Source organism: Podarcis melisellensis (assembly GCF_964234715.1).
Source record: "Podarcis melisellensis genome assembly, chromosome: 4".
NCBI classification, from domain to species: Eukaryota; Metazoa; Chordata; class Lepidosauria; order Squamata; family Lacertidae; genus Podarcis; species Podarcis melisellensis.
Genome location: NC_138531.1, coordinates 50,275,252 through 50,295,977, shown reverse-complemented (window position 1 = coordinate 50,295,977; position 20,726 = coordinate 50,275,252). Strand labels below are relative to the sequence as shown.

The window sequence follows — 20,726 nt, the reverse complement described above, 5'->3', positions numbered from 1 at the left end:
GGGCCGGATTTAAGTTTGATGAAGCCCTAAGCTACTGAAGGTAATGGAGCCTTTTTTATGCCCAGCTGTCCTTTGTCAACAACAAATAGTCGCTTCTTTCTTGTGCTGAATGTGTTATGTGGTAATTCAGTGTTTTTCAACCTTTTTTGGGCAAAGGCACACTTGTTTCATGAAAAAAAATCACGAGGCACACCACTATTAGAAAATGTTAAAAAAATTAACTCTGTGCCTATATTGACTATATATAAAGTAATTCTCTTGAATAGGAATCAAATAAACAAAAAAGAAAGTATTTTATAATTACATTATTATGAAATAGTAAGTAAACAGAAATATGAAAAATTATAAAATACTTTATTTTTAAATCTTTTGAATTTTTCAATTTTTCCCACAGCACACCAGGCAACATCTCGCGGCACACTAATGTGCCCCGGAACAGTGGTTGAAAAACACTGTGGTAATTTATGGACCTAATAGGTGTCGAAAGCCATTTTGCACATAACAAATAGGCGCCTACACAACACAAAACACTGTTGCTGTATGTAGGTTTTATTTTATTTGTTTTTAATCTTATATTTTGGAAATGTACATTCAGTCCCCCCCCCCCTTTAATTTGTTTGGCTCGCGTATGCTCTCTGCATTTTGCAAGCCGCTGGGCGAAGCCTTCTGCCTCAAGCTCCTCCAAACACCCTTCGCGGCGGAGGGAGCAAGTTCCAACCCAACTCGCCCGCGTAGACGAGCCTGGGCTGGACTGTCCTGCGCGGCAATGGGAGCCCGCCGAGCACAGCGGAACTCCCTTCCTCGTGACGCGCTCGCGAAGCTTATTCCAAAAGCCCGTTTTGCAGGCGAGGGTAGAGGTGGCGGCGGCGCAACCGTCAGCCGCTTGACGAGCCCGCACTCGGCTGGTGGCACCGCTTTCCGACGGCTCCTTCCCCGCGAGAGAAGCCTCCCGGGCGGAGGAGGGCGGCGACTGCAGCCGAGCGGGCTGGCTGGGGCGTGAACCGGGAAGCGCCGGGCGCTGAGGGCAAGAGGGCGAGGAGCGCCGCGGTTTCCTCGTCCGCCACCTGGGACAGCAAGAAGGGGAGATGATGGTGCGGGCGGCCTGCAACAGTGAGTAGCTCAAAAGGTTCCCCCCCCCCACCGCCACCCCCGACCTTTTCTGGCCTTTTCGTTATTTCTAAGCGACCTGTTTCCTTGTCAGAGGCTGCGCAAACTTCCGCGGTTGCTGCTGCGCTTTCTTGATGACGAGACTCGACCCATCTGCTCCCGGGAACCCAAACTTTTTTGCAGCGCTAGGGCGTTTAAAAAGCGCGCCTCTGAGCACGCACAGAGTGCTTTCTCCTCGCTGCTGAGCGGTCGCGGCTCATCAGGGCGGGATATGAGGGGGAAGAAGCCCTGTCCCCGTCACGTTTAACTTCCCTAACACAGAAGGATTTCCCACCCAGTCTGCAACTGGGTGTCAGGATCCTGACAGTTATGTGGGAGGCCCCACCTACTCCCCTCATGGGCTCTATTTGAACTGGCATGATATCCCTTAGGTTAAAATAGAGGTTTATTCAAGCAGAGGCTTAATGTGCTAAAAGCTTGAGAACCTCTGTTTTAACCTAATGGACATTGTGCATCAGAGGTGCCAACTTGAATAAGATATTGTGGGGCCCAGTTAAGCCTCACCCCAGATAATCAGTCGCAAGATGTGGCAGACACTATTTGAATGGCAATGCCCATCAACTTGGAGGGGTGGCCCGTGTTGCAATTTGTGAGCCAAATGTCTAGCTAATGATTCCGTAGCAATTCCCTTCTATGTTGCAGAACCAAGATTGTATTGCTCTATTTCCTGAATTATTCTTGGCAACATTTTGTGTGCAACTTGGCAGTTGTCAGCTCTCCTAAATCCTTCAGCTATCCATGCACTACAGAACAAAACGTCCTGTAAGCAATAATATTTATTATTTTCTTCATGGAGTGTGCCCAAGCTGCAATATTGTTTCTGAGCACTTTTAAATAATAATTTTTTTTTTTTTGTTTCTGAGTAATTGGGTGCTCTCTGCTTCAGTCTGTCTCCTGAACCTTTCTATATACAGTGGTACCTTGGGTTACATACACTTCAGATTACATATGCTTCAGGTTACAGACTCCGCTAACCCAGAAATAGTACCTCGGGTTAAGAACTTTGCTTCAGGATGAGAACAGAAATTGTGTGACGGCAGCGGGAGGCCCCATTAGCTAAAGTGATACCTCAGGTTAAGAACAGTTTCAGGTTAAGAACAGACCTCCGGAACTAATTAAGTACATAACCAGAGGTACTACTGTGTAACAAAGCTTTGTGTTCCCCTGCCTTCAAAGTGGATAGAATTTGAAGGCACAGGAGCTTCTCCGGAAGCTATTAAGCTTGCAATATCGCAGACAAATAGGCCCAAGAGCTTTTGTGGGGATATTAAAGGAATTCGCTTTATTAATAATCCCTTATGAGGGCAGGAGCAGGGGTTTGACTCTAGTTTTTTCTTATCTTAAAAAATGGTCCCCAAATGCATATTTGGGTTTCTAAAGGGGTATTGGGTCTGAAAAGGTTTAAGACACCTGATCAAGAACCTTGTCTGAAGAGTTCTGGGTTGTTGTTTTTAGAGGCTGAGCTGGCCTGAAATCTGCTGGATTATGAGCCAGTTTAACCTGTTGTGCTTTGACATTGGATCGTCCAGCCCACCCACTCCCACTGCCTTTTCTGGGAGCATCTGTTCTGTGTATGTGGCCGTACTGCTCCATAAAGCCCCACTAGTGGTTGGTGGATGTTTATGCCCTATGTAGCAAACAAATCACTTTCTTTGTATATATGAATCAGGATGGATGAACGATATTGTGCGCTATATCCTGCATTGGCATTTCTATAATTCATCTAGGGATAGATTCCTCTCTTCATTTCAGAACTCCCTAGAAGGGCAATGATATGTTTTCAGAACTAGATGGTTTCTGGCCATTGTAGAAAAGTTGGCCACCATAAGGTAGCTTTATGTGCTCTAGCAGTGAGAAAGTTATGGGCTACTTTTTTAAAGCCCCAAACCGTATTGACTGCCAAGAAGGTTTTATTTAATGTAAGTGACTTGGAGAACTTCTACAGTTTCAAGTTTTGACAACTTGCACTTCTGAAAATGTATATGTTTACATTACTCTTGGATTGACTTGTTTATATTTGTAAGTTACATTGCAAAGGTGTATTGCTGCAAGTGGGGGGCAGAATCTGGCTGGCTAGCTTTTTGGTAGTGCCTTGAGGGTCTCATAGTTGTGTATATTACAAGGCAGAAGAAAGTGATGAGTGAGCTCTTTGTAACCCTCCATAATGAGTACCGTAAATGGCTAGCATGTACAGTGGTACCTCGGGTTACAGACTCTTCAGGTTACACACTCCACTAACCCAGAAATAGTACCTCGGGTTAAGAACTTTGCTTCAGGATGAGAACAGAAATCGTGCTCCGGCGGCACAGAGGCAGCTACAGGCCCTATTAACTAAAGTGGTACCCCAGGTTAAGAACAGTTTCAGGTTAAGAACGGACCTCCAGAACGAATTAAGTTCTTAACTGGAGGTACCACTGTAATTAGATTTGTGAAGAGCTAACATTTACTCTGTAGAAGCTGGAGTGTTAAGCTGTCTGTGATAGTGATAGCGTGTGTGCTCCAAAGAAGTGAATATGAAGAAAAGTTAGGCTGGCAAAAATATTTGCTGGCAAGGCTTAAATTCCTTGTGTAACTTCGTGAGTAGCGTGTTGTACAATCGATTTAAGAAAATGTGTGGAATGCTTGAAGGCTGTAGATATCCAATAAATATTTCCATAATGATTTGTGGCTGGAGTTTGATATCTATATAAATTCATAATGCCTAAATTCATGACTATGTACTATGTACTATGTCCTATAGCAAGGGTGGAGGACCTTTTTTAGCCCGAGGGCCACATTACTTTCTGGGCTCTCTTCCAGGAGGAATCCACATGCCAGTGGTAGGTAGGGCCAGAACAAAACTGGTCAAGGCAGTGAATATATGGTACATTTTACCTTTGTATAATAGGCTGGTTTCTACATATACCCCCACAACTCCCTCTATCCTCTATTTAGGCAAGCTAGGCACATGATTAGAATTCAAAGACCCATTTGAGAAAGGCAATACACTTGAGCAGAGTGCAAAGCATGACTGTGGAAAGGGTGTGTGACCTGGGGAGGAGGGCCAGACAAAAGAGGCCTAGATTGGCATCTGAGGTTCCCATCCCTATCCTAGGAAATCAAGGTAATGAAGAAGAAAAAAGAGCAAGTATTCAAACAGCTGGACCATAAGAAGGCTGATTGCCAAAGAATCGATGCTTTTGAATTGTGGTGCTGGAGGAGACTCTTGAGTGTCCCATGGACTGCAAGAAGATCAAACCTATCCATTCTGAAGGAAATCAGCCCTGAGTGCTCACTGGAAGGACAGATCCTGAAGCTGAGGCTCCGATACTTTGGCCACCTCATGAGAAGAGAAGACTCCCTGGAAAAGACCCTGATGTTGGGAAAGATGGAGGGCACAAGGAGAAGGGGACGACAGAGGACCAGATGGTTGGACAGTGTTCTCGAAGCTACCAGCATGAGTTTGACCAAACTGCAGGAGGGAGTGGAAGACAGGAGTGCCTGGCGTGCTCTGGTCCATGGGGTAACAAAGAGTCGGACACAACTAAGCGACTAAACAACAACAAATTCCAAACAGACATTATTCAGCCATCATAACTGTCTTTAGGTGGACACCACACGGTATTTTAGCTCAGCTGGTAAGAGCACAGTGCTGATAATACCAATGCCATGGGTTTGATCCCCATATAGGTGCATATTTTGGCATTGCAGGGTGTTGGACTAGATGATCCTTCGGGTCCCTTCCAACACTTCAGATTTTTTTATTCTATGCAGTATATAGGACTTCCTGGTTCACTGGGTGAAAAGTTTTGTCTCTTACCTTTCAGGGTAAAATCATGACTGTTTATGGGTTTATGGGATTAGAGCAGAGGCAATTGTATTTCATCCAGCAGAGCTTTACTGCTACTGAAGGCAAATGAGCATAATGGTCACAAATTCAATACATTCAGGATTGGCACTGTCCATAAGAAATCCAGTTGCAACAGATCTAATTTAAACTTGCAATAATTTATAATAAGTCTAAACCTTAACACTAAGCATATTATGTACAGAACATCACACCAGAAGGAAAAGAGATAGAGAAAGTGAAACCCAGGCTCCTTCTGGCCTTACTTTTATAGCCAGCATGACCTTGACAGAAAGAGATAGAACCAGTTTAAGCCAACTGTACTCAGCTTCTCTGAAGGAATAACACAAACATCATGAACCTTCTACTTTCACGCAGAGAAGCTTCCAGAACCCTCTTGAATTAAGAGGAATAGGAAAGTTCTCTACACTAAGAAATGTAAACAGAAGAACTGTTTTGGGTAGCAGAAGGTTTGCTATAAAGGAGCAGGGAGGCCAGAGGATTATCCCAATGCGACAGTTTTGCTAGACATGTTTCAGACACTTGCATCTTCTCTGTTTGGGAATCACTTGCAGCAACCATCATCAACATAGCTGGGGCTATGGGAGAAACAGTACCTTTTGGGGGTGTTAATGATGTGAACTCAGGTTTTATATTTGTGTGAATAAACCATATGTCACAGCCTCCGCTGTGCCTCATTTCCAAAGGAAACACAAACTCTGGTCAAGTGCATGGAACTCATGGAATCTCGCACTGCCTGGCGATTGGGATGGCGTGCAACAATATTTTGTGGCTCATTGAGCCTGGCAGTTGCCACTTTTCCTTCTGAATGTACATAGATTGTCTCGACTGTCATGAAAATGTTTGTTAATTTTTTTCAGATTTTATGAAGTTAGGAGGGTTTATCTTTGCAACTGTCTGTGCCTGGTACTTTGGATCCCTATTGGCATCTATTATACCTGAAGACTCCTTAGCATCAGCTTTTGATGATCTTCAGAACATTGCTGAGAAACCAAAACTTAAAGGTATGTGATCACATTCTCCTGGATGTATTTTAATATTCTAAGGCACATGGTTATTTAATTAGAAGTTTTGTAAAAAAAAAAAAAATGACTTCTGTCTCATGTGCTACCCAAGTAAAAATGGTCTGATTATTTAGTAGAGTAAATCCCACCCCTTCAGACTGTAAGAATAGTTCTTTGCCTCTACCTGAAATATGCAATCATTGCTGCACCACATCTGCTCTCTACATCTCCTTGATTATTAAAGGAAGCACCCGACCTTAACATTTACCTCAGTCTTTCCTCACCCATGTTCCAGTTCACTGACTGCAAAACATTGAGGGTGATCAGATAAAATATCTGGGTTGGCAGCAGCCACAGGTTTGAGGAAACTATATTGTTTGACATCAGCACTGGTTAAGATGACTTGTCACATGAAGAAGAAAAACCTGCTATACTTAACGGTTATAATTTACAACATGACAAAATAAATGTTGGCTGCAATCCAAAGTTGAGTTAAACATCGTCAGACCAATTACTGGTAATTTTAGTGGACATTAGAATGCTTAGTTGTGTGTTGGGTTTCAACTATGAATGATGGTTGCCCAGTGTTCAAAGGCCTTCCTATCTAATGTACCATACTTTTCAGCACCACTCCCGAAAAGACTGAAATGTGACCACTGGTCTCCATGTTCGCCTGGGAGCTATGCTTATCGCATACTCAGTGGTGGTGGTCAGAAGTCCATCGCCAAGATCTGTTTTGAAGATCAGCTGTGAGTACTGAACAACACTTAAGGCCACCTTTGCCATTTATTTATAACAGAGTCCATTGGACCTCCAGTGGTAGTTGTAGTGGTATGAGAAGGTAGGAAGTTTTAACACTATTAAAACTAGGGAGGGGCCATAGACAATCACTCCAACTGCTGCATGCCTTTTCTCTCCATCTGTAGGTGCTTCAGTGTACAAGTATAGACACAGTATATTTTTAATTCAAGGCATTCCTTACTTAAATTTCATGCATTCCTTTTGGGGGGAAAGAGGGCCCTTTTGGGGGAACTGTACCAAACTCCCCAACCACCTTGACTTGGGCCTTTGGGGAATTAATATATAGACAGTCATGGGCTACATGGGGCAGTGGTCTCATTCTGTACAAGGCAGCTTCCTGTGGACATAATTTTCGGAACCTTCGTACTATTTTTATTACAGTTTTTTAATTGTCTTCAAAACCAACATCTCAAGGCAATTTACACACAAGATATATATAAACAGTTAAAAAAAACTTTTGAGAAACAGACTAAAATTCTAGCAAATGGACGCTTGCAAATACTGTACCCATTTATCCAGCTAGGAATAAAGCTACAGTTCCCATAGAAAAGGATGCAATGAGAGTGAAATTGGTTTAAAGTTGGCTTACTCAACTTATTCAAGTGTTCCACTGATTAAATGGCTAATGGTGTTGTTTTGTCACAAAAGTGGGTTGTTGTTTTCCATTAGTGCATTGATGCTACAATCCTAAACACGCTTAAGGTAGGAGTAAGTTCTATTGAAAAAGGTGAGACTTGCTTCTAAATAGACTACTCACCCTACACCTGATGTGAAATGTGACAGAAGGTGAGGGCAGTAATTTCAAGGAAACCACTGGGAGCTTAAAGTGAGCTTTTAATGGTTCCTTTGCTGAAGCTAGGTGCACGCCCAATGTCCACCATGGGTATTGCAAGTACTGTACACCTTGTTTCAGCAGGGGAAAGCAGTTTCCATTGAAACCACTGTTAAAATGAGGGGAGGGGAGGGTATCCATTTTAGTAGTGTTTCAACAGAAGTTTCAAAAAGCAGCATGGAACTGTTAGAAAGCCTTATTGCAAACAAAGGACAGTGAGTGGGCTGATTTAAAGAGCAGTGTGGGGCTGTTTGCAAAAGGGCTTTCAAAAAGCCCCACACTGTGCTTCAAAGTCCTGACAGAGTGGGGACAGAGTTTAACATCACCCTCTACTGTTATCTCATTATTAAATACCACAGGAAAGCACCTCCTGTCTGCCATATTTCCCAGATAAACACTTTGTGTTTCCATTTCAGACTTATGAGCAAAGAAAGTAAAAATGTTGGAAGAGGAATAAATGTTGCCATTGTGGACTGTGAGTAAAAAGACACAATCCTGTATGTGCTTTTTTAAAGAAATAAAAATGCTATGTCAAAGTGGCTATGAGACTGTGAACCAAGAAAGCAACACTGGGAATCTCGTCTCTGCCATTAACTCACTCTGGTGGCCTTGCCTTGGCCTGTCTGCCATGATTGCCATAAGGATTGCTGAGCTACTGTCTTGAAAGTGTTTGAGCACTCATTAAAAGTGCTCTTTAAAGACTTTAGTGGCCATTATAAAATGTATAATTTACAACAGTGATACCTCACCTGCTTTGTCTCATTTATAGTGCTTATCATAGATTTTCCTCGGTGCTCTTCCTTTTGCACACAACACAACTTGTAATTCAGTGAGTTTTATAAGGAGCCATGGATTCACAGAATCATAGAATTGTAGAGTTGGAGTGGACCACAGAGATCATCACGTGTCCAACCCCCTGCGATGCAGGAATCTTTCCTCCAACATCGGCCTCGAACCCATTACCCTGAGATAAAGAGTCTAATGCTTTACCAACTGGACTTTAACTTTTTGTTTGGATCTTAGGATTTATATCATTATAGATTAGGTGTTTCCTTAGATAGAAACTTAGCAGTGTAACTGAAATTTGTTTATTTTTGGTATCTTCCCCGCCAACTTTTGCAGTGGTCTATACCAGGAGCGGGACCTAGGTGGCACTGTGGGTTAAACCACAGAACCTAGAACTTGCCGATCAGAAGGTCGGCGGTTCGAATCCCTGCGACGGGGTGAGCTCCTGTTGCTCGGTCCCTGCTCCTGCCAACCTAGCAGTTCGAAAGCACGTCAAAGTGAAAGGAGATAAATAGGTACCGCTCCGGTGGGAAGGTAAATGGCATTTCCATGCGCTGCTATGGTTCGCCAGAAGCGGCTTAGTCGTGCTGGCCACATGACCCAGAAGCTGTACGCCGGCTCCCTCAGCAAGATCAGCGCCGCAACCCCAGAGCTGGTCACGACTGGACCTAATGGTCAGGGGACCTTTACCTATACCAGGAGCAGGGATTTATTTATTTTTGGCTCTGGGATCTTTATCTGGCCTCACCCCACCGACCAACTTTAGCAGGTGGGTGGGACAATCCATTTGTCAGTCTCATGTCACTTAGATGTCACATGATTGTCAGGTGGATTGTCTCCCCCTCCCCCCCCCACACCTGTAGAAATCCCTTGTATTCTCTATGATCCCATTTCAGCATGGGAGAGCAGGGACTGAGCACTCTTTGCAGCACTTTCTTCCACCCTTTTAAAGATCACAGCTGGAACAATCTCCCTCTCTCTTCCAAGATCACAATGTGTATGATAGCAGTGTCTCACACAAAATGTAACTGACCTGTAGAAAAGGCTCTATAAACTGAAAACAAAGACGCTGTGTGTACCTTTCTTATCTATGGAAATCTTTCAATAAAAACATTTTATGCGGGAGGAACAGGGACGGACGACTGCTCCAAAGAGTGTGTGCTTTAAGTCAGTCCCCGCTATATCACACCTGTGCACTGGAGAATGGAGCTGAGCAACAACACAAGTGTCTGTTTCCTCACTGCTGTGTGACAGAGCAGTTTTTGTCAGAGCTGATGTCTAAAGTAGACATAAGCTCCAACATCGGGGACAGTGCTGTCTTGCAGCAGTGAAGAGAACAAAACTCCAATAAAAGCAAACAGACCGTTTGTTTTGTAAAGCCTTCTCCATGCTGATCCTTTGGGGAGGTTGGAGGGATCAATGCAGGGTGGGCTTTCCAAGAAGGTCCCACACATCAGCTGAACATCATCAGTGGCGCCATCTGATCGGTTTGGGGAGAAAGGCCTCATGGGCCAAATTGGACCCACTGGTGAGCCTGGATTGACTCAAAGGCCAGAGGTGCCCACACTGCCTACACATAGATGCACAGACCTGCATACATGGCGCATGATGTGTGCTTATTGTCCTCTTCATTCTAAACTAAATACTTTTGTTTGGGAGATTTTGGAAACATTTTTTCCTGTCTTGTTTTCTTTCATTTTTTGTAATGCATTCCCTTTCTCACAGATAACACTGGGAAGCTTGTTGATGCAAAATCTTTTGACATGTGGCAAGGAGGTAAGAGGCATGTCTATGTTCAATATTGTTATAAAAGCGTCTGCCAAAAACCCTCATGCATGTAAATAGCAGTTATGACACTTATGCAATATCAGAGAGTAGAGCATGTCTACAGCAGATTGTTTGGATCATGGACAGACGACTCAGCCTTTACTGAGGCTCCCATCCCAAGCACTTTCTCTATATTGCTCCTTTTCCTTCAGTGGAAGAGAGACATTGAGTTGGAAGGCAAGATTTTTGGGGGAAAGGGATGTCAGGGGAAGGGAGAAGTTTGCTGGAACTGAGACCACCCTGTTCTAGCCACGAGTGAAAGAGCAAGAATACAATGTTTAAGGGGGAAATAGCACATTTATGTAGGTTTCTCTCCCCACTGCCATTAACAGCATTCTCCAGACCACTGGCTGATTTTGTCCAAAAAGCACCCCAGAAATCTCTGCTCCTGATGGTGACCTATGATGATGGAAGCTCAAGGTAAGCAATGGTTGGATAGTGTTTTCGAGGTTATCAGAGAGTAGAGCATGTCTACAGCAGATTGTTTGGATCATGGACATACGACTCAGCCTTTACTGAGGCTCCCATCCCAAGCACTTTCTCTATATTGCTCCTTTTCCTTCAGTGGAAGAGAGACATTGAGTTGGAAGGCAAGAGTTTGGATGTCAGGGGAAGGGAGAAGTTTGCTGGAACTGAGGCCACCCTGTTCTAGCCACGAGTGAAAGAGTGTTTCCCCCTCAAACATTGTATTCTTGCTCTTTCACTCGTGGCTAGAACAGGGTGGTCTCAGTTCCAGCAAACTTCTCCCTTCCCCTGACATCCCTTTCCCCCAAACTCTTGCCTTCCAACTCAATGTCTCTCTTCCACTGAAGGAAAAGGAGCAATATAGAGAAAAGGAGCAATATAGATGGTTGGATAGTGTTTTCGAGGTTACCAGCATGAGTTTGACCAAACTGCGGGAGGCAGTGGAGGACAGAGGTGCCTGACGTTCTCTGGTCCATGGGGTCACGAAGAGTTGGACACGACTAAACGACTAAACAACAACAACAAGGTAAGCAAACAGATTTGTGGCCCTGTTTTTAACATAGCTAGTAGTTTCAATTTTAAGACTTTGAGAAATAAGGTAGCAAAATATGTGGTGGTATGATAAATTTTACCTCCCATCTTACTATATACAGTTGAATTTTCCTATCCAGTATACATACATTGACCCCTTGGAGCCACTGTCTGGTGTTCTTGTCATATTTTGAGGAATGTGTTAAATATTGGCTTCAAAACTCATTTCCTCAAACAGTGGTTTAAAATTCTAAATTTATTTTTTAATATTTATTTTTCTTTTATTTTTAATTATATAGCACCACAACAAACAACAGGTTATAAAATACACTGAGACAGAGGGTATCTTGGGGCATTGTAACATAAGAACTCTGAGATTTCTATATGATCCAGATACAGTCTTACCTCAGAAGTCAAACAGAATCCATTCCGGAAGTCCGTTCAACTTCCGAAACGTTCAACTTCAAATGCGTGGCTTCTGATTGGCTGCAGGAATCTCCTGCAGCCAACTGGGAACTGTGGAAGCCCTGTCAGACATTTGGCTTCCAAAAGAACATTAGAAACCCAGAACAATCACTTCTGGTTTTCGATCGTTCGGGAGCTGGTACATCCGATTCCCAAGGCGTTTGGGAACCAAGATACGACTGTAATTAATTTTTAAACTTCACTTAGACTTCTAGAGTGTCACCTGGTAGCATCATGACTGATATGACTGATATATATTTGGGGTGGGGTGGGGTGGGGTGGGGCAGGAACAAAGGGGAACTGAGTTCCTTTATCTTTTTTAAATTAAATATTTATTATTTTTGTCCAGGGTTTGGAGCTGGAATGATATAGACTCAATGCCTGAGCCAAAAATCCACCTATATCTCTAATCACTAAAGTTGTGGCCATTTGTAATCTAGATCATTGTCTGCTTGAGTTTATTAATCACATCTTACATTTAGCCACTGCCTGGTGTGTGTGTGAGTGTGGCAGTGCAACTGGGCCCTAAATAAACAAACAAACTTACTTCGGGTTGAGTACCCCCTCCTTTTCCCCCAGGAAAAAAAGCACTAGATATATTTGTGCAATCATTAGCTTTATCCGTTAATTTTACAACAGGAACACAATATTTCTCTGATGCTGGCTTTTTTGGATCCTTTGTTCCTAAGGGATTGCCAACAACTTGTTCATGTTATTATGTATTTTAAGGGTGGCTTTAACAGAATAAATAAGACTGGTAGTGTTGCAAGCAAGTGATAAGGTGATGCATATATACTTGGAAATGAATCTATTGGATTCAGTGGGATCTTTTTCTGAGTAGACATGCTTAGGATTGTGCTCTTTATTTCTATGTGCTAAAAGAAAACATTTGAGGAAGAAATGAAATCTGAATAAGAATATCAGAAGAAATCTATCCTACCCTATTCAGACTTTAGCATTTAGCAAACATGAGTTGTCAAAGGTACAAAATTCAGATTAATCCTTTCTCTCTCACATAGGTTAATGGAGGATGCGAAAAAGGCAATAGCAGATCTAGGAAGTAAAGAAATAAGAAATTTGAAATTCAGGTCAAGCTGGGCCTTTATAGCAGCAAAAGGTTTTGAACTGCCAGCCAACACACAAAGGGAAATGGTAAGACTCAAAAATGTATATGGATGTAAATAACACTTCCTGGAACCGCAGAACTTTAATTACTGATGTGTTTCATGTAGTCTAGCTATGTTCTATGATGGACATCCAAACAAATGAAATAAAAGCTATCCACATTGGCTAACTTGCAGTAATGGAACCATAGAAATAATAGAGTTGATCTAGTACAACCCTCTCCAATGCGGTAATCTCAACCAAAGCATCCCTGAAAGATGGCACCTCCAACCTCTTCTTAAAAATCTCCAATGAAGGAGAGTCCACCAGCTTTTGAGGGATTCTGTTCTCCTGTCAAACAGCTTTTACTGTCAGAAAGTTCTTCCTGCTGTTTAGCTGGTATATCCTTTCTTGTAACTTGAATACATTGGTCGAGTCGTCCTCTCCGGAGCAGGAGAAAACAACCTTGCTTCATCTTCCATGTGACAACCCTTAAGGTATTTGAAAATAGCTTACCATATCCCCTCTCAGTCTCTTCTTTTTATCAGGCTAAACAGGCCCAACTCCCTCAACCGTTCCGCATAAGGCTTGGTTTCCGGACACTTTATCATAGGGTCACCCTCCTCTGCACACAGTAACTTAACTAATATTATGAGAGTAAGTGAAGGAAGGCGAGAGAATGATTTATTTATCACTAATTTTTTAGTTTATTTGTTCTTGATTTTGCAGTGGTGTGGGTTGAAAATACTTCCAGTGCTTTATTTTCCTGTGGAAATCTTTCTGCCTTGTAAGTTCTTTACTAAGAATGAGTGTAAATAATAATTAGGCAACATTGGCAGTAACAAAGCTTTTTGCTTTATTCATCAAATATAAATAAAATAAAAATGCAAAATTGGATTACTCTCTAGTGCATCAGAAACTTTTCCAGGGCAAACTGAAAATTACCAGTTCAGGTCCCCACCCCACCCCAGAAAACCCACTTCACTGTGTATTCATGTAATATATTTCAAGATATTACTCACGATCGTTATATTATTTTGGACACTTTAAATACTTTGAATAAGACTGCATTGCTTCAATATTAGATAACCTGATACTGTACTTGGATATACCATGTCTTCATACTTTCTTGTCCTTTACAGTAGAACCTCTACTTACGTCCCGCTCTACTTAAGCCTGTTCCAAGTCGCGACCGCAGCAAACCCGGAAGTAAATGCCGGGTTTGCTGTGATTCGCATATGCTCAGAAGCGGCTGCCGCCAAATGCGCCTGCGCACAAGGGCACTTCTACCAGCAACCCATTTCGCCATAAGGACAGGCCTCTATAACAGATTGTGGTCATGGGTAGAAGTTCCACTGTATATCTTAAATTGAAAGCACTTCCATTTTTTCTTTTGTTCTTTTTAAATCAAGTACTTCTGTTGTAAAAATTAGAAAGTGTTCTGTGAATATATTTGTGCATGTTCCTCCCCCTACTCTGTGGCATCCTGACCCTGTGGTGCTGATGAAAGTGAACCAGATCATTGGAGCAAAGAACCATTTGTGCTTTTGCTGAAGCCTATTCTCATTAAATTGGAGTTAAATTAATTCAGCTAAATGGACATCCAGCCTCTTTCATACAATATATTATCATCCACTTTTGTAACAGTTTGCTTTAAAATCAAAACAGGGCCTTATTAGTTTCACATCTTTACCATATACCACTTAATTGTCTAGTTTCTTTCTGCTACTTAGTATGTCTAGCTGCAGAAACAAAATAGAATTAAGATGTTGCAAAAAAAGAGAAAGAAACCTACCAAAACATTAACTCTTAAAGTCCAAGAATAATTATTCCCTTATTAGGAGGTGGTTCTTTGAATTAATAGGCAATTACAGTCAATATTTGCTTTAGTTTTTTTTATTAGATAAACCTGAGAAAGTTTATCGATTCACTTTCTAAATTCATTTCAGTTGCTTCACTATCTCCATCCTGCATGTCCTTAAAAAACTGGCTAGGTATCATGGCCTATACACCCCCCAAATGTATCACATGCTCAAAAGAGTTTACTCTCGTGTCAGCTACTCTCTGCTCTACTCCAGAGGCTCCTTAATTTTAAAGGGAGAGGAAGCTGGAAGTGTTTTCAATCCTGGCTCCTGTCAAACAGATGCTTATATTAAAGATGCCACAATATATGGCATACCCCTCAGCAGGAGTGCTCCTGTTTAGATATTTGCCCCAGGATAATATAAGGTAGCTAGGGGGATCCAGGCTGCCCATTGACTTTTCTTTCCTTCCTGGTCTCTCTCCATTTTTTTAATGTACCTTGGCTCCTGAACACCTTGGGAGTCGAACGTTCTGGCTCCTGATCGAAAACCGGAAGTGAGTGTTCTGGTGTTTTTTTGGAAGCCGAATGTCCAGCATGGCTTCCGCTATTGTTTCCAGCAAACCTGTGCAATCAGAAACCAATCAGAAACCGTGCTTTGGTTTCCGAACATTTCGGCAGTTGAACGGACTTCCGGAACGGATTCCGTTCGACTTCCAAAGTATGACTGTAATGTGAAATACAGATACATTGTAGTAGACATTATAGAGGAATGCTATGAACTGGACATGGGGCTGTCCTTTCTGATGATACCCAAACATATAATACCTAGGTAGTTTTTTGCCTGAATATTCTCGGTCAGAAGTGGAAAGTGGTTGTTGTCAAACATGATCTCAATTGTGGGTCCCCAGTTTGGCAAATACCTTTGCCAAAGCTACCCCACTTTGCAGCACACTACCAAGCCCTTTTGATGGAGCCAAAAACTATGCCGTTCACATGAACTGATCTAGATAAATCAGCTTTAGCGTTTTCTCTTCTCCATAAGCTTAGTGATAAAAGGAGTGGGTTGTTTCCATTGTGTACTTTGGAATGTAGGAAGCTGCCCTATGCTGACTCAGATCATTGGTCCATCTAGCTCAGTATTGTCCACACTGACTGGTAGTTGCTGTTTATGGTTCCAGACAAGAGTTATTCCCAGCCTTAACTGGAGATGCCAGGAATTGAATCTGGGACCTTCGGAATGCAAGGAACATGAGCTGCAGCTCTTCCCCATTCCAAAGTGCCCCCCCCCTACTTGTGGCTGATTGGAAGCCACACTATTTTCTCCTGTTATGGCAATAATAGATAGATTTTCACAATTAAATTATTTTGAAGCCATAATCTGAATTGCTATTTATATGTCTCTTTTAAACAGATCAACCACTCTGATGCGAAAAAGAATCGATATAATGGCTGGCCAGCTGAAGTCCAGATAGAAGGCTGTATTCCAAAAAACTAACGGTCTGGATTCTCCAGTTAAGATGTATCAACAAAGGAGTGCACTGCATTTTTACCACATGATCTCAGAATGATTTGTTTGCCATACTTAGGAATGTCTTTGGCCATGAAATTGCCCATACTTTCCCACAATACTATGAGCTGAGTACAAATGCAAGGGGATTGTGGCTGCTTAGTTCATTCCCCAGTTCTCCTGTTCATCTGCTGCTGTGAGTTAAGCACATCACACAAACCCGGGCTCATGGTTTGTCAGAGATATAAACCCAAGAAAAACCTTGGATATAACGTGGTTTGTCTGGAGCAGAACAAACCGTGAGGCGAGGTGTGGGCAACACACTGACTTTGCAAACCACTGCAGCAGAGCAGGAGCACAATCTTCTCTCTAGGAGCTCAGCTCACACATTCACACTTTGGGTATGTTCACATTAGTGGCTTAAAATGCAGCGCGCTAGCCGTCGGGGAGGTGGGCTCAGGCTGGGCCTGGGTTCAGCCGCATGTTTCCTCACGGCCTCCGTCTGCCCTCCTACCTCTCCTCCTTTCCCTTGGTGGCGGCAGCGCAATGGCGGGGCAGCAGGGTCAGGGCTTCTTCTTTCCCCCTCCGTGCTCACTCCTGGGTTCCTCCGGCCCAGGAGCTCCAGATGCGGGTGCCCCCGGCACCCACACGACAGCGGTGGTGGTGGCAGCAGTCCTAGCGACCTGGAAGCTGGCCAGGCAGCACAAGCAACACTGGCCGCCCTCAGGAGCTCTGCGGCGCCATGCGCCATGCTGCCTCCTTTTGATTCTTCACCAGACACACTTGATCACTTGATCTACTGCTGGAACTGCCACCTCCGCGCCAACCGCCTATTCATTAAGCTATCATCTTTGCATGTGCGGTGATTGTCTCAATTGTTCACATTATCACCACATTACTTTCATTGAAACATCTTAAAGCCAAATCTAGTCATCATGACGCTGGTAGTTTCATGGCTTCACGGTTTTATACTTGAATGTATATGCATCTATTGCTCTGGAATAAATAAAAGGATTTAATTTTTAAAATTAGCGGTGTAGTATTTTATATACAAAATGTGACAGAAACATCATGAATTCAGTAAATTGCTTGGGATGGAATTTATAGTCTGTTTCGTGTTTTGTAGAACACCCTTAACAGAGACAGGAAAGGTGAAATCATACCTCAGAGAGCTTGTTGAATTATCAGAGGCATTAACGAAGTCTGAAGTTAAATATGATCAAAACTAGCTTTACTCGCCCAAATAAAATCACTTCCTCTGTCAGCAAAATGGAATGCTTGTGTCCATTTATATCTTAGAATCCCAAAATGGGGTCAATGTGTGTGACAGAAGAGGTCTCATTCTATAGCAACACTTAGATGATTATATGCGCATTTAATAACCTGAAGGTTGGAAAGTGAGGAAAACTGCTGTGGGATTTGGAGTGGGCAAATGGTGTCTAGGAAAAGGTTTAAGATCCACCTACCTACTGTGACTCCTTTGTTCCCTCTCCTCACCCACCCTAGAAGTAACCTTTTCTGATCTAAATGGGCTGCCACTAGATGGCCACTTCTGTCTTTTTTGGCCCCACTCTTGTAACTTCTGTGAAGAGGAAGTATGTGGATTTAAATTATCTGTGTCTTTTCCTTTGCCACTGAATATAGTCGGTAGAGCATGAGATGCTTAATTTCAGGGTTGTGGGTCTGATCCCCACATTGCAGGGGATTGGACTAGATGACTCTTGTGGTCTATGGGCGTCTAATGGCCAAATACTTCATGTCACAAGTGTAACAAAGCCCTGTCCCTTCATAAAGTCCCTCAGAGAGGCATGATTTGCATTATAAAGGACAAACTCTTATTCTGCCCACCCCTGTTACCCACTCGCCCCTACCACTAATTTTATGTCACCAGTGTGCTGGACTCCTGTTACTTTGGAATCTGCAACATGGTTGAAAGGATCGCTCAAGTAATGCACTATGAAAACTCTCAATAAAGTCAGAATCCTGTTGTTAGCATTTTATTTATACCGCAACTTGCTTCCTAGATTTCAGCTGTTGGTGTTAATTTTGTTTTGTTTTTAATGGGAGCGGAGTATTGGAAAATCAGAACAAAGAGCTAAACAAATGTGTAATCATTACAGCACTAGTGCCTTATAAAATGCAAAAGGAGCAGATGGCTGCTCATTCTGGTGTGATGCTGATCTGTTTCAGATGCAACCAGTTCAAGGAAGTGAATTAAGTTTCGTTTCCTCATGATGAGACAGCATCATTTTTGGTTTCCTTTCTGTGTTCTGCAGCGAGGGAAACTGACACACTGTTGGGACCCTTGCGATATTGCTTTTGATGTGGGATAATGCCATTGGTTAGATGCCTTTTTAAGTTTCGATTTCCCTGAACAGGAAAGGCGGAGCTGATGCTGACACAATAGAAACAAGAGCATCAGGAAAGCAGCATTTGCTCCCAGAGCAAGAGGTCAGAATCCTTCCATAGGACAGTCATACCTCGGGTTACAGACACCTCAGGTTGCGTTTTTTCAGGTTACGCACCTGCCGAAATCCGGAAGTACTGAAACGGGTTACTTCCGGGTTTTGGGGTTCACACATGCACAGAATCGCTACCCGCGCGTGCACAGACGTGCTGCTGCGGGTTGCCAACGTGCATCCCGCATGAATCATGTTCGCAACCCGAGCATCCACAGTATAATCAGCCTGCAGGGTGGATTTCCATTTGGGGAGCGGGAAGGGAGAGCCTGGAAAGTAATGACTGGATTAAATGTCTGCAAGCAGAGGAGTCTCACTGGGTTGTAGGGGGAAGAGGGAATGTTGTTCACTGCCCCATTCAAGGGTAGCTAACGTGGTGTCCTCCGGAAGTTGTTGGGTTACAGTTTCCATCATCCATAACCATTGTCCATGCTGGTTAGGAGTGGGATTGATGGGAGTTGTAGTCCAGCAACAACTGGAAGTCACCATGCTGGCTATTCTTGCAAAAGACCTACAGAAAGGACTAAACAGGGAAGAGCTGGTTTGTAGCATCCTGGCTGATACCTGGTCTGCTCTCCCAGCCAGCAAGTGTGTTTGTGTCTGTACAGATGTTTTTTGCCTGCATCACATTGTCTTGTGAGGTATCCGCCTGCTGGTATGAGAGTGTTCATGCTGATTGCAGTGTGGGCTATTATCTGATCACTGGCTGAGTGGACATGCCACACATACATACACACACACACACACACCAGGTCATGGGTTTAATCCCCACATTGGGGAAAAGATTTGTACATTGCAGGGAATTGGACTAGATGACTCTTGTGGTCCCTTGCAACTCTATGATTCCATCTCCTGTCAGGAGTGGAAAGATGAGAGCATAGTCATCTTATTATTTGCAAACTCTACTGACTCCAATTCGCTTCTGGACCCAATTCAAAATGCTGGCATCAAAACCCTGAACGGGTTGGAATTAAGCATATTTTAGGGACTGCGTCTATACATATGAATCTAATTATCCTTTATAATTATCAGGAGATGGCTTGACAACGGATTTGGACCTGTTGCAGTACATACACGGCTTTTTCCGTGTTTGCTCCAAATATAGAACATGCTGTCTGCTCAAGGTTCCACATATCCTGAGCTTGCAGGCTATTAGATGTCAGTGAACAGCTTTTCTGGTTCTAGTGAGCTTTTAAGTATACTTCTTACTGAGAGCCAGAGTAGCACAGTAACTGAGTTGTTTCCAAGGCAGTTCTTGGTTCAATCTTGCCTGTGCCATTATTGATGGACGTCTAATGGCCAAATACTTCATGTCACAAGTGTAACAAAGACCTGTCCCTTCATAAAGTCCCTCAGAGAGGCATGATTTGCATTATAAAGGACAAACTCTTATCCTGCCCATGGCTTCCCCTGTTACCCACTCGCCCCACCACTAATTTTATGTCACCAGTGTGCTGGACTCCTGTTACTTTGGAATCTGCAACATTGTTGAAAGGATCACTCAAGTAATGCACTATGAAAACTCTCAATAAAGTCAGAATCCTGTTGTTAGCATTTTATTTATACTGCAACTTGCTTCCTAGATTTCAGCTGCTGGTGTTAATTTTGTTTTGTTTTTAATGGGAGCGGAGTATTGGAAAATCAGAACAAAGAGCTAAACAAATGTGTAATCATTACAGCACTAGTGCCTTATAAAATGCAAAAGGAGCAGATGGCTGCTCAGTCTAGTGTGATGCTGAGCAGTTTCAGATGCAACCAGTTCAAGGAAGTGAATTAAGTTTCGTTTCCTCATGATGAGACAGCATCATTTTTGGTTTCCTTTCTGTGTTCTGCAGCGAGGGAAACTGACACACTGTTGGCACCCTTGGGATATTGCTTTTGGTGTGGGATAATGCTATTGGTTAGATGCCTTTTTAAGTTTCGATTTCCCTGAACAGGAAAGGCGGAGCTGATGCTGACACAATAGAAACAAGAGCATCAGGAAAACAGCATTTTCTCCCAGAGCAAGAGGTAAGAATCCTTCCATAGAATAATCAGCCTGCAGGCAGGATTTCCATTTGGGGAACGGGAAGGTGAGAGCCTGGAAAGTAATGAACTCACAGGGTGGATCAAATGTCTGCAAGCAGA

At 43.0% G+C, this 20,726-nt stretch overlaps 1 protein-coding gene across 2 annotated transcripts; it reads left to right on the top strand.

The window, feature by feature from the left end:
- Positions 1-674: 674 nt before the first annotated feature.
- Positions 675-17,168, top strand: FAM3B (FAM3 metabolism regulating signaling molecule B). 2 transcript variants are annotated; one of them, XM_081908803.1, is made up of 8 exons: positions 675-1,110; positions 5,875-6,018; positions 6,644-6,767; positions 8,068-8,126; positions 10,163-10,213; positions 10,597-10,684; positions 12,745-12,877; positions 16,045-17,168. In XM_081908803.1, exons 1-8 carry the CDS (start codon positions 1,086-1,088, stop codon positions 16,126-16,128), a joined length of 708 nt encoding a protein of 235 aa, XP_081764929.1. In that variant the 5' UTR covers positions 675-1,085; the 3' UTR covers positions 16,129-17,168. The 2 variants fall into 2 exon arrangements, with proteins under 2 accessions (XP_081764929.1, XP_081764930.1); XM_081908804.1 differs by lacking the exon at positions 675-1,110 and adding an exon at positions 4,632-4,784.
- The last annotated feature ends 3,558 nt before the right edge of the window (positions 17,169-20,726 follow it).